Raw genomic sequence first — 14,122 nt, 5'->3', positions numbered from 1 at the left:
AATTGAACAAAGTATTAAGGAAACGATAAAGATACATCAAAAAGTTTATTTCAAAAATTCTGAGAAGAAAACATACAAATCAACATAACCGTGACTGAAACTACCATCAGTTATGCACCAATAAGTCAAGAGAATGTAGGTCTCACAAACCTAGATGGTTTTGCAAACCAAACTACTGTGAGATAGAGGGAGGTCTTAGAAAACCAAGTTAATTGTCTATTACACCTCTCTGATCTAAATCTGGCCCATAATCCAATAAACTGAAACTACAGTCAGTACACAGAAACAAGTTAAGATAAACGATATTTTCTTTTCCTTTTGTTCATTCCTTTGCTGATGTTGTTCCTCCAGACACATCAGGAATGAGATTTATAGAATAGAAGAAGATAGCATAAAGAAAAGAGGCAAAAGGCCAGGGGAAAGCCTTAGTGGAGAATAAAAACAGAAATTGGTTTAGTGGAGTAAAGTCACTATCCTCAAAATTAGATCTTTAATAAAAGATTTCTAGAGGTGGGAGTGTAGCTCAGCAGTTAGAGCACTTACCTGGTATGCATGCACCACTGGGTTCACTCCCCCAGATACCACAAAAATAAATTTTTTTTCCTTGATGATTTCATTGGTTAATTAAATGTACAATGTTCAAAGCATTGATAGGGTGGAAGTAATTGTCATCTTCAAAATTTTATGCTTTTGTCCTACCTCCCGCATTTCCTCATCCAACTTCCGCTGCTCCAGAGCTTCCTTCTCGGCACGCTTGCGGTGTTCCTTCTCCACCTTCTCATATTTCTTCCAGTACAGAAGCATCTCCTTAGTGAGGCGGCGAGCACGAGGCAAAGTTTCCTTACAGTTCTTCTGGGCCTGCAAAGCTGCTCGACGTACCTCCTTCATGCACTGGTGGGCAAGCTACAAGATACAACGTTGCCATGATGGGAGACACCAACACTAAGTGACAGTTCTCTCTGGACAGTATGTGACCATAGGAGGAGTGTTCAGTATGAACACTATGGTCACATCTTTCTTCCCCAACTTGATTAATGTCCCTGGTACAATACTATAACCCAGGCTTAGATTCTGAGGTAATATCAAGGATAAGAAATCTATCCACATCTACAACCTTAAAAGATGAAACAAAGTATAATTACTAAGAAGGATCAGGGAAGTTACCAAGCATTATCACACATATAAATAGTGAATAACTGTCACTACTTTTTATACTATTTTAAATTTAACATACATTAATTTAATCTTCCCAAACCCATGAAATTGTTATTATTTCATTTTAAAGATGAGAAAACATAAAGCCTGAATGACTAGTCCACAGAAATACAACTAGCAGCATTACCTCATCTGATCCTCAAGACAAAAGTTCTATTGTTTCCCTTTAAGAAAAGATTTTCATAACATCATTTCTTAGATAAAGAAGCTGGAGCACAATAATTTGTCCAAGGAAATAAACAGACTATTGATGATCTTATGAAAAAAAGACCCCCAGATATTAGTAATGTGAAGAATAATAATTTTACTTATTAAGTAGATTGAGGATATTTAGAAACTCTCTTAGGTATTATTAGATTTATAATCAACAGGTCCTAACAGACAATGGCAGGAAGAATGGATCCAAAGAACAGGAACATATTTATACCAGCAAAACATGAAATGGAAATACAAAACTGCAATGTTACCTTTCGGCTATTGGTGAGAAACAGGTTACGAGCTGAAGCTTTCTGCTTGTTGGCCTAAAACATTTAAAAGTAATATTTCATTTAGGATTCATTTTTCAAATAAGATTATGTAGCCTGACAGTGTCTTTTATTCGATTTCTAGAGGACTGAAAAATAAAATGTCAAGTAAATGCAATATACATTACCTCTAAAAGTTATATAGATGTACTGTTTTGGAATCACACACAAAGCTAAAAAAGTAGCATTAAGAAGAACCTAGTGCCATAGTTGGCCTAAATATTATGACTACAAATGAAAAGAATTTAAGTTATAAGTCTTGAAGTAGACTAAGAGAATATATTACAACCAAACTTTAATCTACCCTGACTACAGCACACTGCTTTCCAAGACCAACCTGCAAGGCTGTTAGTACACCCAGATACCCAGATCCAGGACTGTTATGAGGAAGGTAAATTAACTTTCCAGTTCACCTTCAACAATCCCATCACCAACCAGGACAAACCTGCTGCCACTATTTCTCAAAGTCTCATTTTCTCCGAGGCAGACCTAACATAAGATGACTGACAGCCCAGAATCCAGTCTCCAGCTTTTAAAATCTTCCACTTCATGCCAAGCATGTAATCACAGTGGTTTAGGAGGCTAAGGCAGGAGGATCATGAATTCAAAGCTAGCCTTGTCAACTTAGCAAGGTCCTAAGCAACTTAGCAAGACTTTGTCACTAAATAAAATACAAAAAGTGCTGGGGATATGGCTCAGTGGTTGAGTGCTCCTGGGTTCAATTCCTGGTTACCTACCCCCCCAAAAAAAGAAAAACAATTTCCACTCCAACTTAAAAAACAAAACAAAACAAACCTCAATAAAGAAACCCAATTTCTTGTGTCCATTTAACATGGAAGAATATAGAAGAGATTCTCTGACAATTCAGCCACTTCCTCTGATGCTAAAGAAACAATGGATTCAAAGTTACAGACAGCCAGAGGCCATTTCTGTAATATCCCTACCTCAGATAGCCTGCTTACAGGAACTTTTAAGCCTTTAATCAAAAATTTCCTCTTAATAATTTCTTTAAGAATTAGTAGCTAAGCCAACAATCTCAAACATTCCCACTGAAAAGCCTTTATCATTGGAACATCATCATCTAAAATTCCTTCATCAGGTACTAAAGCCAGGCTTCCCATTAACTTTCCTATTAAGAATACTCAGACATAAACGAGTTCTAGAAATACTATGGGGGGAAAAAAGAATAATTTTTATAGTGGTGAAGCACCATCATACCAAGAAATCAAAGCTAGTATTATCATATTGGGGCAGATGTATCATGTGTCACCTGATATACCAAGGACATATGATTTCTATGATAATCCTACCAAAATGGATAACCCAAACATAAAAGCAGACAAATCCAAATTCAAAAATATCTTCAAAATAACATCTTCAAAAACAACAATGTCACAAAACACAAAGGTACTGTTTCAGATTCAAGAAATTTAACAACTAAATGCAACATGTAGTTCTAGATTGTATTCTGTATTCAATTCAGAGAAAAAAAGGGATATAAAGGAATTATTGAGACAACTAATGAAATTTTAATATGGACTATGGATCAGATAATATTATTATGTCACTATAAGTTCCTAATCTTATAACTGCATTGTGCTTTTGTATGAGAATTCCTTTTCCTTAAAAAACACAATGAAGTATTAGGAATAAGTTTAACAGACTATCTCAAAATATATAATTGAATGAAAAAAAAACTGAAAATAGTTGAGGGAAAAAAAAAGATACATATGTACATAACAGAAACTAATGAGACAAACAATTGCTAAGTGTGAATTTCAAAATATATTTGGCAGATCCTTGATTTATTCTTGCCATGTTTTAAATTTTTGAATTAATTTTAGATTTACAAACAGTTGCAAAATAGTACATTTTCTTACACTTCCACCTGCTTCCCTAATTTTAACAGCTTATACATAACCTCAGAATAATTATTAGGAAAAGGAAACTTAACAGTGATATATTATTACTATTATAACTTTGTAAGAAACATGGAGAATTGAACCCAGTGCCTCCTACATGTTATGCAAAGGCTCTACCACTGAGCTACACACTCCCCTGGAGAGGCTACAAAATTATTACCTGAACTACAGATCTTATTTGAAGGTTAAGAATTTTTCAATTCATATCTTCTTATTGTTCCAAGATTATATGCACAATCCCACATAGCAATTCATCTTTTCTCTCTCTGTGTAGGTCTTTTCTTCAGTGTCCTTCATGTCTTTTTTTTTTTTTTTTTTTTTTTTTTGCACTAGGGATTGAACTCAGGGGCACTAGACTACTGAACCACATCCCCAACACTATTTTGTATTTTATTTAGAGACAAGGTCTCACTGAGTGCTTAGCTGGCTTTGAACTAGCAATCCTCCTGCCTCAGCCTCCTGAGCCACTAGGATTACAGGCATGTGCCATGGTCCTTGGCACTTTTGAAGAACTAATCGTTTATGAAAAATGTCTTCCAATTTGGGGTTTGGGGTTTTTTGTTTGTTTGTTTTTAAACTTCTTTGTTTTGAAAGCGGGAATTAATATTTAATATTTATTTTTTAGTTTTAGGTGGACACAATATATTTTTTAACTTTTATGTGGTGCTGATGATTGAACCCAGTGCCTCACGCATGCTAGGTGTGCACTCTACCACTGAGCCACAACCCCAGCTCTCTGTTATTTTTTATGATAAAAATCAGGTTGTGTATTTTGATACAAGTAACACAGAAACAATGTGTTCATCTTAGTGCATTAAATCGAAGGATTCCTGATGTCAAGATTTAAAGTATTAGTGATGTTAATTGAATATTTGATTAAGACACTTTCTGCCAGTTTGGAAAATTAATACATTCACCTATATTTCTGTATCCTCTGTATGTATGTCACCATGAGTTCACAGAAAGATCTTTGATTCAAATTCAACTCCAGACTTCATTTTGCTTTCCCAATCTTTATTTATAACTCTACTATCACACAGTATGAAAGTGGCTCTCATCTACAATACAATTACCTCAGTTGTTCATAGTTTTTTGTTGTTGTTGTTTTGTTTTGTTTTGTTTTTGTACCAAGAACTGAACCCAGGAATGCTTACAAACTGTGTCATATCCCTCAGCCCTTTAGATTTTCTGTTTCAAGACAGAGTCTCACTAAGAAATTACTTAGGGCTTCACAAAATTGTTGAGGCTGGCTTTAAACATGCAATCCTCCTGCCTCAGTCTCCAAGCCACTGGGATTAATGGCGAGTGCCACTGCACCCAGCTACACAATTTTTAAATTGCTAATCCATCCCCTTTGAGAAACACATTTACAATGTTAACTTTAGCCTTTCTGCCAACTTCTTTTGGTCTTTAGCCTCTCATATACAGTCACTGTTTTCTTCTGCTACTTTGGTTAATTCATTTCTTCTTCACTCCCTAAAATGTGATTGATATACATTTTTAAACACAATTAAGATCACTTATTAGTGTTTGTATTTCACTTGCCGCAATACAGTATTACATACATATCTCCCCACATTTTGGTTAGTTTTATCTGTTCTATTTATTTTGGGATGCATGAAGAGTGTCTGAAATATTAATGTTTCTAAAAGTCATCCCTACACTAAAAGATAGACTTCAAGACTCCTCTTCATTCCTGCTGCCCTGTTCCCATAAATCCCTTCCATAAAAATCTCTTTCATGGGTCTGCAAAGAAAATTACTTAATTTTTGTTTACCCTTCTTGAATTTTTTTTTTGTAGAACTGTGCAACTATTTGTGTATTTACTTGTATCCTCATTTTTCTTACATGAAGAGTAATATACACGATTGTGCTTTTTTCCTTACTTAACAGTATACCTTAGAAATCACTCTATATCAGAACAAAGAGAAGTCTGATATTTTTTAACAGCTGCATAGTGCTTCATTGTGTGAATCTATCACAGTTTTACTCAGGTATTCTTTCAAGGATGGGCCTTTAGGTTGTTTCCATTATTTCATAACTACAAATACTGCTGTGATAAACATTATTAGGCACATGTAATGCATCAGAATGCCTTTCTCCACAGCATTCCTAACAGAATGTGTTCACTTTCAAATTTTTTTACCAATGTAATAAATATGTCTGTCCTTTGTCTTTCGACTTTCAAGAGGTTGTTTTTTTTGTTTTGTTTTGTTTTGGTATTACTGGCAATTGAACCTAGGAGCACTTTACCACTAAGTTACCTCCCTAGGCCATTTTCTATTTGTTTTTTTGAGAAAGGGTCTCAGTAAGCTGCCAAGGTTGATCTACAACTTTTCACTCTCCAGCCTCAGTTTCCTGAGTAGCTAGGATTATAGGCATATACAACTAGATCCAACAAAATTTCTTAATATATCAGAGTAAACAGCCCTCTGAATGTGATATTTAATGTAAATAATTTCTCCCAATTTTTTGTCTATTGTTTTCTAATTTTGGTTATTTCTTGCTCATGTAAATGTTATGAGGAATGCAATCATGTCTCTTTCAGCATTTGTAGGATTTATTTTTTTTTCAAATTGAGGTCTCTACTCCCGTTGGGGCATATAGCATATTTGTGAAATACACATCTTATATTATCTATTTCCAAATGGCTATCTAATTGTCCCCAAACCATTAATCAGAAAGTTCATTAGTTTATTCTACCAGACTATTTGCTTATGCATGTGTCAATACCAGACTTTTTTTAATTATAGAGGTTTTATACCATGTTTCAATGTTCAACAGGGCTTTTCCAATATTCCCTAGCTACTCCTGAATACTGATTGTATCCATATAAACTTTAGTATCAATTTTTCTCAATTCATAAAACATCCTGTTTAGAAAATATCCAACTTATAATGAAATATTTCATTTTATCAGGATATCAATTTACCATAAAGGGTAAAAAGCAAACAAGTTGTAATTCTGAGTGGTGAACTATCCTTACTACTTTTAACTTTGAAATAATGTCAGAATAAAATGTTATCTAAGTATGTATGGATTCTCTCAGAAACATCTCCTTTTTACTTAACTTTCTCTATTAACACCTATCCATTTGCTGTCAAGTATCTATTGCTATTTTTAAGAAAACTGTTTTCTTGCAAAGTGCTGTGGTGCATGCCTATAATCAGTTACTCAGGAGACTTAGGCAGGGGCAAGATAAATTTGAGGTGAACCTGGACAAACTAGTGAGATCCTGTCTCAAAATAAAATAAAAAAACTGAGCTGGGAGGTTCTCGGGTTGTGGCCCAGTGGTAGAGTACTCACCTAGCAAGCACAAGGCACTGGGTTCGATCCTCAGCACCACATAAATTTAAAATAGAGATATTATGTCCACCAAAAACTATAACAAATAAATAAATACTTAAAAAAAAAAAAAAAAAGCTGAGCTGGGCACAAATTTCAGTGGCAGAGCACCTGCCTAGCATGTACAAGGCCCTGGTCCAATCCCTAGCATCAGAAAAGAAAAGAAAGCACTGGGAATGGTGGTATATAACTATAAACCTAGCAGTTCAGGAGGCTGACACAAGAGGGTTTTAAGTTCAAGGCCAGCCTCAGCAACTTAGTGAGTCCCTGTCTCAAAATAAAAAACAAAAACTGGCTAGGTATGCATCTCAATAGTAAAATGCCCTGGACTAAATCCTCAACATAAAAAAAAAAAAAAAAAAAAAAAGAAAGCTAGGAGCATTTGCCTATACATGTGAAGCACTGGGTTCGATTCTCAGCACCACATTAAAATAAATAAATAAATAAAGATATTACATTCATCTACATTTAAAAAAAGAAAAAAGAAAGCTAGCTATTCGTCCACCAAAGAGGTTTCCCCTCTGGCATTTTGTTTTATGCTATAATTTTTTAACGGGAAACACACACACACACACACACACAATTACTCTATGTCTAAGTCATGAAAGTTTTACACTTCTCCATTTTTTTTTTCTTTTAACCAAGGAATATGATGAAACTGTCTTGTGAATTCTGACCAAATTCTGGGAAAAGTTAACTAAAGAGAATACTATTCCTATTCTCTTAATTTCAACAGATTACCTTCATTATTTTTACTTCCTTTCCTGAAAGGATCTAGCTCTCACAAATGCTTCTTAGAGGGTGGGAAGAAAAAGCTTTGGTAATTCATTTACCTTTGGTAATTCCTTTTTCACAATGCTGAGCCACACTTTCCTGCGTCGAGCATTAAGCTGCTCAATGGATAAGTGCTTCTTCTTAGTGCCAGGGGGAGGTGCATCATGAGAAAATTTGGCGAATACTTTGGTCTGGTGGTGGTGGCGACGAGGGGATTCTTCAGAGGAAAGCTCTTCATCTCTTCGTCTTTTTTTCTTTACTTTTTTCAACTTGGCTACAAAGGAAAACAGATGCTTATGAAGCTGTATTTCTTCCATTCTATACAGAAACCTCATCACTACAAGAAAACTCTCGGTGCTTTCCTCATTCTACCTGAAGCTGGCAACATTGCTCCCTTTATCTATGCAGGCCCATAAATATTCCAAGAGAAAAGTTTCACTAACTTGGAAAAGAATACTGGATACTCCATCTGTTTCCATGAAAGAGAAATACATAATAAAGCCCTAGAACCAAATATCTTTTTGAACTCAACACTAGAAAAGGCTTACAAATATCATCAGGCTCAAGGAAGAAACCTATTTGTAATTTGTGGCCATATAAGTGAATCAGGTAGTCCACTATTAACACTGTATTTAATAAGGGAGTTATTAAATAAAAAAGGAAACCAATTTGTATTTGGTGGTCATGTAAGTTAAAGAAAAGGAACATTAAGTGATATGACACTAAATGCATTAAGTTATATGACACTAAAATCTGTGCAAAAAGCTAGTGGGGCAAGTGAATAGAAAATGAGAAAACAGATATAAAAGGAGGATGTGGGAGATGAGAAGGGAGAAACCTAAAAAGGTATGACTTCAACTCATAGCTTCAAGGGAATAAAATTTGCCTTCCACAGATAGTTTAAGACTTTCCCTTCCTGTTTCCTTCCTGGTTTCCAGCTGCTTAGAGCTCAACAAGAGAGGAAAGATATAAAACTGCAAACACTACAGGAGATCATCAGGATCTGATCTATTTTAAATCACCTCAGCCAACAACAATTATAACTTACTCCATATATTTCAGGTTACTCGTCATACCTAATGATGCATAAGCAACTTTTTCCCATCCCAGATCACTCTTTTTTTAAGGTTTTTTTTTTTTTGATGGACACAATATCTTTATTTTATTTATTTTTATGTGGTGCTGGGGAACGAACCCAGTGCCTCATGCATGCTAGGCAAGTGCCCTACCACTGAGCCACAACCCCGGCCCCCAAATCACTTTCAACATTGCCAGAGTGCATAGAGAAAACAACAAATACATTAATTTGCTGAAAATCTTTGACCAGGAATCTCTAGTTACATTTTTCCAACTCTCAAAAAGACCATAAACCAAATATGAAATAAGGTTAATACTTCCGAACAGAAAGGAGACTAGAGTTTTTCAGGTAAAGCAAATTTCTACTGTATATATATTTTGCTTATGTTTTAGCAGGACACCCATAATTCATTCTTTTCTTGTACTATGGATTAAACCCAGGGGTGTTGAACCACAAAGCTATACACCTAGTGCCCCATCCCGCTCACCTTTTTTTTTTTTTTTTTTTTTTTTTGAGACAGGGTCTCATTAAGATGCCCAAGCTGGCCTTGAACTTGCAATCCACTTGCCTCAGCCTCTCAAGGTGCTGGGATTATATGCATGCACCACAGTGTCCAGCCAGCCACACATAATTCTGAAAACTAAGGATGAGTATATGTGGAAGGCAGATCAACATGCTCACCTTTAAGCTTTTTGTCCTCCTTGAATTTCTTTTTTTTGGGTCCAAGTAAGTGTCGTTGTTGCTCATAAAAAGGGTCATATGTAGAAAGTAGGCCTGCACTGTAGTATTGGTACTGCTGCAACTGAAAAATGCAAAGTGTGTAATAGGCCTGCCTATTTTGTACAGACCAGCCTTAAAATCATCTCTGTGAAAGAAAGCTGAACCTTAGGAAATCATAGCTCCTAAATAAAATATTCTTCCTACAGAGATCAGTAAGAATTTATTACATCAAAGGGAATTTCCTTAACTTCAAAGCAAAATAGCTTTAACTGCCATGCATAATACAGAGTGCTAAAAAAAAAAAAAAAACTTAGGAAAAAACCTTGAGGCTTCTGAATTTATACCAGATAATTTATTTGCTCCTGATATATTGGAGATGAAATTAATTCCTGACAGAAAGATCTCCCCTTGGAAATATTTCTCTTACCAATAATAGGTCCCTAGGTTCCTGATGCTTGCCAGTCTGACCTTTACCAGTCAACCAAATTCTTCAATCTTTCAAGTCTTCTCTATTTGTCTTCCATTAAGAGAGTCTACCATTATTATGGATAGTTCCTGTATTACCAGAATTCTAACCTGAATAATCTAATTGTTTCCATCCAGGAATCATTTAAAAATTTCACTTAAATTGACCGCCAAATCTCACATTAATTCTGTCTTATTTATTGCTAATGCATAATACGAAAATAAATTAAAATCAGGTAGTCCACTATTGACATTTTTACCTGGATTATAGACAAAGTATTGTCCAAGGACTGAAACTAGGATGGAAGTGTAATATGAAGAACTCTTACAAGTTCTCAAAGGTCAAAATTAAATGAGCCCTCATCAAGCTGTATGCTTAGTTTGTATTCTTTTCTACAGGTATTCTGTACCAATTTTTTTTAAAATACTTATTTTTTAGTTATAGGTAAGCGCAATATCTTTATTTTATTTTTTATTTGGTGTAAAAATTGAACCCAGTGCCTCACACGTGGTAGGCAAGCGCTCTGCTTTTGAGCCTCAACCCCAGCCCTGTACCTCAATTTTTTTTTTAATATTTATTTTAGTTGGACACAATATCTTTATTTAATTTATTTATTTATATGTGGTGCTGAGGATTGAACCCAGGGCCTCGCACGTGCTAGGCAAGCACCTTTCCACTGAGCCAGAACCCCACTCGCTATACCTCAATTTTTAAATGAGTAAATTTGAAGTTACATGCCTTACCACTAGACTATAATAAAAAAATAAAAAAAACACAATTTGAATTAAATTTGTCAGGAATTCTCCTTATCACTTCTACCAGATTATAAGTTTCAGCATATTATATTCAAAGCTTTCTGAACTAACTTTGGACTATAAGAAATTGCTGGAAAATCGTTTAGTTTCCAAATATGCTATTTTTCATACAGACAATGAATTATACTTCTGGCAAAAATCAAAACACTTTAGTAAGAATGTCAAATAGTTATCACTTAAAACCAACATCATTTTAATGTTAGTAAGTGAAAAAAAGGAGTTTTCCAAGACAGAACACTTTTAAAGAGCAGTTGCATGTAAACATTCTGGCAGATCCTCAAAAGGTTAAATAAACATAGTTATCATATGACCCTGCAATTCCTCTGCTAAGATCACACCTAAGAGAATTGAAAACATATATCCACACAAATCTTCACAGCAGTACTATTCATAAGTAGCAAGAAGTAGAAATAAGCCAATCAGTTAGCCAATCAGTTGATCAACTGAAGAACAGATAAATACGGTATATATGCAACAGAACATTTGGCAATAAAAAGGAATGTAGTACAATACAGGCTATAAAAGGGATGGACTTTGAAAAAATTATATTGAGAGAAGCTGCACACACAAAAGACACCGCTGTATAAATCCATTTTTAAGAAATGTTGAGAATGAGAACATTTACAGAAAAAAAAGGTACATTCTTAAGTCCCTTGATTTGACATCTAGCACAGCCCCCAAACAAATAAGGTAGACTGGAAGTTGCCTGGTAGTTGCCTGACACTAAAGAAAAAGAAGAAAATGAATGCAACAGCTCAGGAATATGAGTTTTCTTTCTAGAGTGATGAAAATATTTTACAATTAGTGATGATTCTAACATAATGCTATAAATATACCAAAACCTATTGATTAGCAAGTGTTTAAAAGCTGAATTTTGGGTGTATGGATTATGTCTCAACAAGCTGTTCACAACCACCACCATCTAAATATAAAGTTTAAATATATATCTCATTAATGACTACAAACCAGAGAGAGTAAACACTCAGCATGAAGGTCTGAGTTTTCTCTTGAAATCCTCACCTCCTTGTCTTTGCTATACTTATTTTGGTGAAGTTTCTTATATTTGTGTAGCCGAAGCATGTTGTGAAGTTCTTCTCTGCTGAGATTGAGTTCTTCTTCATCATCATCATTGTCTTCACTCTGAGAATCTGCTTCACTGGATTCATCACTTAAAAGAATGTTCTGGAAAATGGCAAAAAATGAAAATATAATTTTCTCTATGTTGTTATTCAATTTATAATCCAAGAATTTTTTCCCCAGATCCCAAAACAATGACAAAAACAGCTGGAGAACAGTCATTTCAGTTTCCTTTATATTCCATTTACCAATTCAACTGAAAAACAAAAAAGGATACTATTAAACCTAATAGGAAGGTTATATTGCACTGAGTACACTATACATAAGATTCTCAAGCTGAATTTTAAATTCCAAGGCAAACAAAACCAAACCAAAATCTACCTATAGAATATAGAGGAGTAAGAAAAAGTCAGCCACAATAACAAAAAAAGGGAAAAGAAAACAAATAGCCATTAATTGATGAATGGATAAACAAAATGTGGAATATCAGATAATGAAATATTACTCAGCTATAAAAAAAGTACTAATGTGTCACAAAAATAAAGAAGCTTAAAAAATTATGCTAATTGAAAGAAGCTAGGACCACAAATGATGATTCAATTTATGCTAAATTTCCAAAATTGACAAATCAAAAGAGACAGAAAGTAGATTAGTGGCTGGCAGGGACTAGGGGAACTAGAGTTTAGGGAGTGGCTATTAATGACTACACAGCTTCTTTATGAAGTAATGAAATGTTCTCAAATTAGACAGTGGTTATGTCTGAGAACAACCTCGTGAACACACAAAAAACTACTAAACTGTATGTTTTAAAAGGTTAAATTTTATGGCAAGTGAAGTGTATCTAAATTTTTTAAAATGTCTTGGCTACGTATAAAGATTTATACATTTCTACTAGAACAAAGCCTTACTGACACTGAGTAAATCAGACCTTTTACACATGAGCCTTTTAAAGTGCACGAGGTAATAGTAAAGAATTTACACTTCTTTTAGCTTTTCACAGGAAAAGAATGAAATAGTAAAATAATTAGTTTTATTTTTTTTATTTATTTTGGCGATTGTGATTGAACTGATGACCTTGTGCATGCTAACGGAAAAAAATTAGTCTTTATTTTTTTAATTTGTTTTAGTTGTAGACTGATATAATACCTTTATTTATGCATTTTTATGTGGTGCTAAGGATCGAATGTAGTTGTTTCACAAATGCTAGACAAGTAGCACCATCATTGAGCTACAATTCCAGCCCCAAATAGTTTTAAGAAGAAATACTATCCTAAATTCAAGTCTGGCCATTAATAGTAACCTTGTAAGAATGAGAATGATATTATACCACTGGTGCTGCTTGTTTAAAACTCCAATGGCTTATGATTATTATTAGAATAAAATACAAATTCCTTAAGTGGATGTATGAGGCCCTGTGTGATCAAAGCCTCCAATCCCATCTTCTACCACTGCCCTCCATTCACCATGCTCCAACAGACTGGCCACACTGACCTTCCTTTTCCCCCAAACATACCAAGTTGATTCTTTTCTTTTTGGTAATGGGGATTAAAACTAGGGGCACATAACCACTGAGTTCTACCTGCAGCCCCTGCCCCACCTATAGCTCCTTTTATTTTTAATTTTGAGACAGGGTATTGTTAAGTTGCTGAACTTGATCTAGAACTTGCAATCTTCCTTCCTCAGCCTCCCAAGTCACTAGGATTTATGTGTGTGCCACCGCACACAGCACTAGGTTTTTTTTTTTTTTCTTTTTCTTCAATATTTTTTTAGTTGCAATTGACAATACTTTTGTTTTTTTAATTAATTTATTTATTTTTATGTGGTGCTGAGGATTAAACCCATCGTTTCACACATTGTAGGTGAGTGCTCCACTGCTGAGCCAAAACCCCAGCCCCCTAAGATGCTTTTTTAACTCGTGAATCCCACAGTTGTTTCTTCTATTTGAAATGCTCTTACTATTAGACCCTCACATGATTCTCTCTGGTCATTCACAAGTCAGTTGAAATGCTGTGACTTCCTAGTTGACTTGTTTGAAAGTTTTCTTGTTTGAAAGTTTACTTGTTTACAGGCTTACTCACTACCTCCTCATTTAGAATATAAGCTCCACAGGGCAAGAAACCAGTCCATGTTCAATGGTTCCTGGCACATAAATGCACTCAATCCACATTCATTGCATGATTGAACTA

At 34.7% G+C, this 14,122-nt stretch overlaps 1 protein-coding gene across 3 annotated transcripts in view; it reads right to left on the bottom strand.

The window, feature by feature from the left end:
- Ino80 (INO80 complex ATPase subunit) overlaps positions 1 to 14,122 on the bottom strand; it is a 131,808-nt gene that overhangs the window by 86,960 nt on the left and 30,726 nt on the right. For all 3 annotated transcript variants that reach the window (XM_078049791.1, XM_078049790.1, XM_078049792.1), the window contains exons 5-9: positions 11,880 to 12,041; positions 9,540 to 9,660; positions 7,840 to 8,054; positions 1,683 to 1,736; positions 700 to 903 (exon numbers count right to left, since the gene is read on the bottom strand). In XM_078049791.1, coding sequence (XP_077905917.1) covers positions 700 to 903; positions 1,683 to 1,736; positions 7,840 to 8,054; positions 9,540 to 9,660; positions 11,880 to 12,041 — 756 coding nt within the window. The remainder of the gene's footprint in view (positions 1 to 699; positions 904 to 1,682; positions 1,737 to 7,839; positions 8,055 to 9,539; positions 9,661 to 11,879; positions 12,042 to 14,122) is intronic.

This window comes from Ictidomys tridecemlineatus, chromosome 5 (assembly GCF_052094955.1).
Source record: "Ictidomys tridecemlineatus isolate mIctTri1 chromosome 5, mIctTri1.hap1, whole genome shotgun sequence".
In the NCBI taxonomy this organism is placed as follows: Eukaryota; Metazoa; Chordata; class Mammalia; order Rodentia; family Sciuridae; genus Ictidomys; species Ictidomys tridecemlineatus.
Note: the sequence above shows the minus strand (reverse complement) of the source record. Positions and strands in the feature narration are given on the sequence as shown.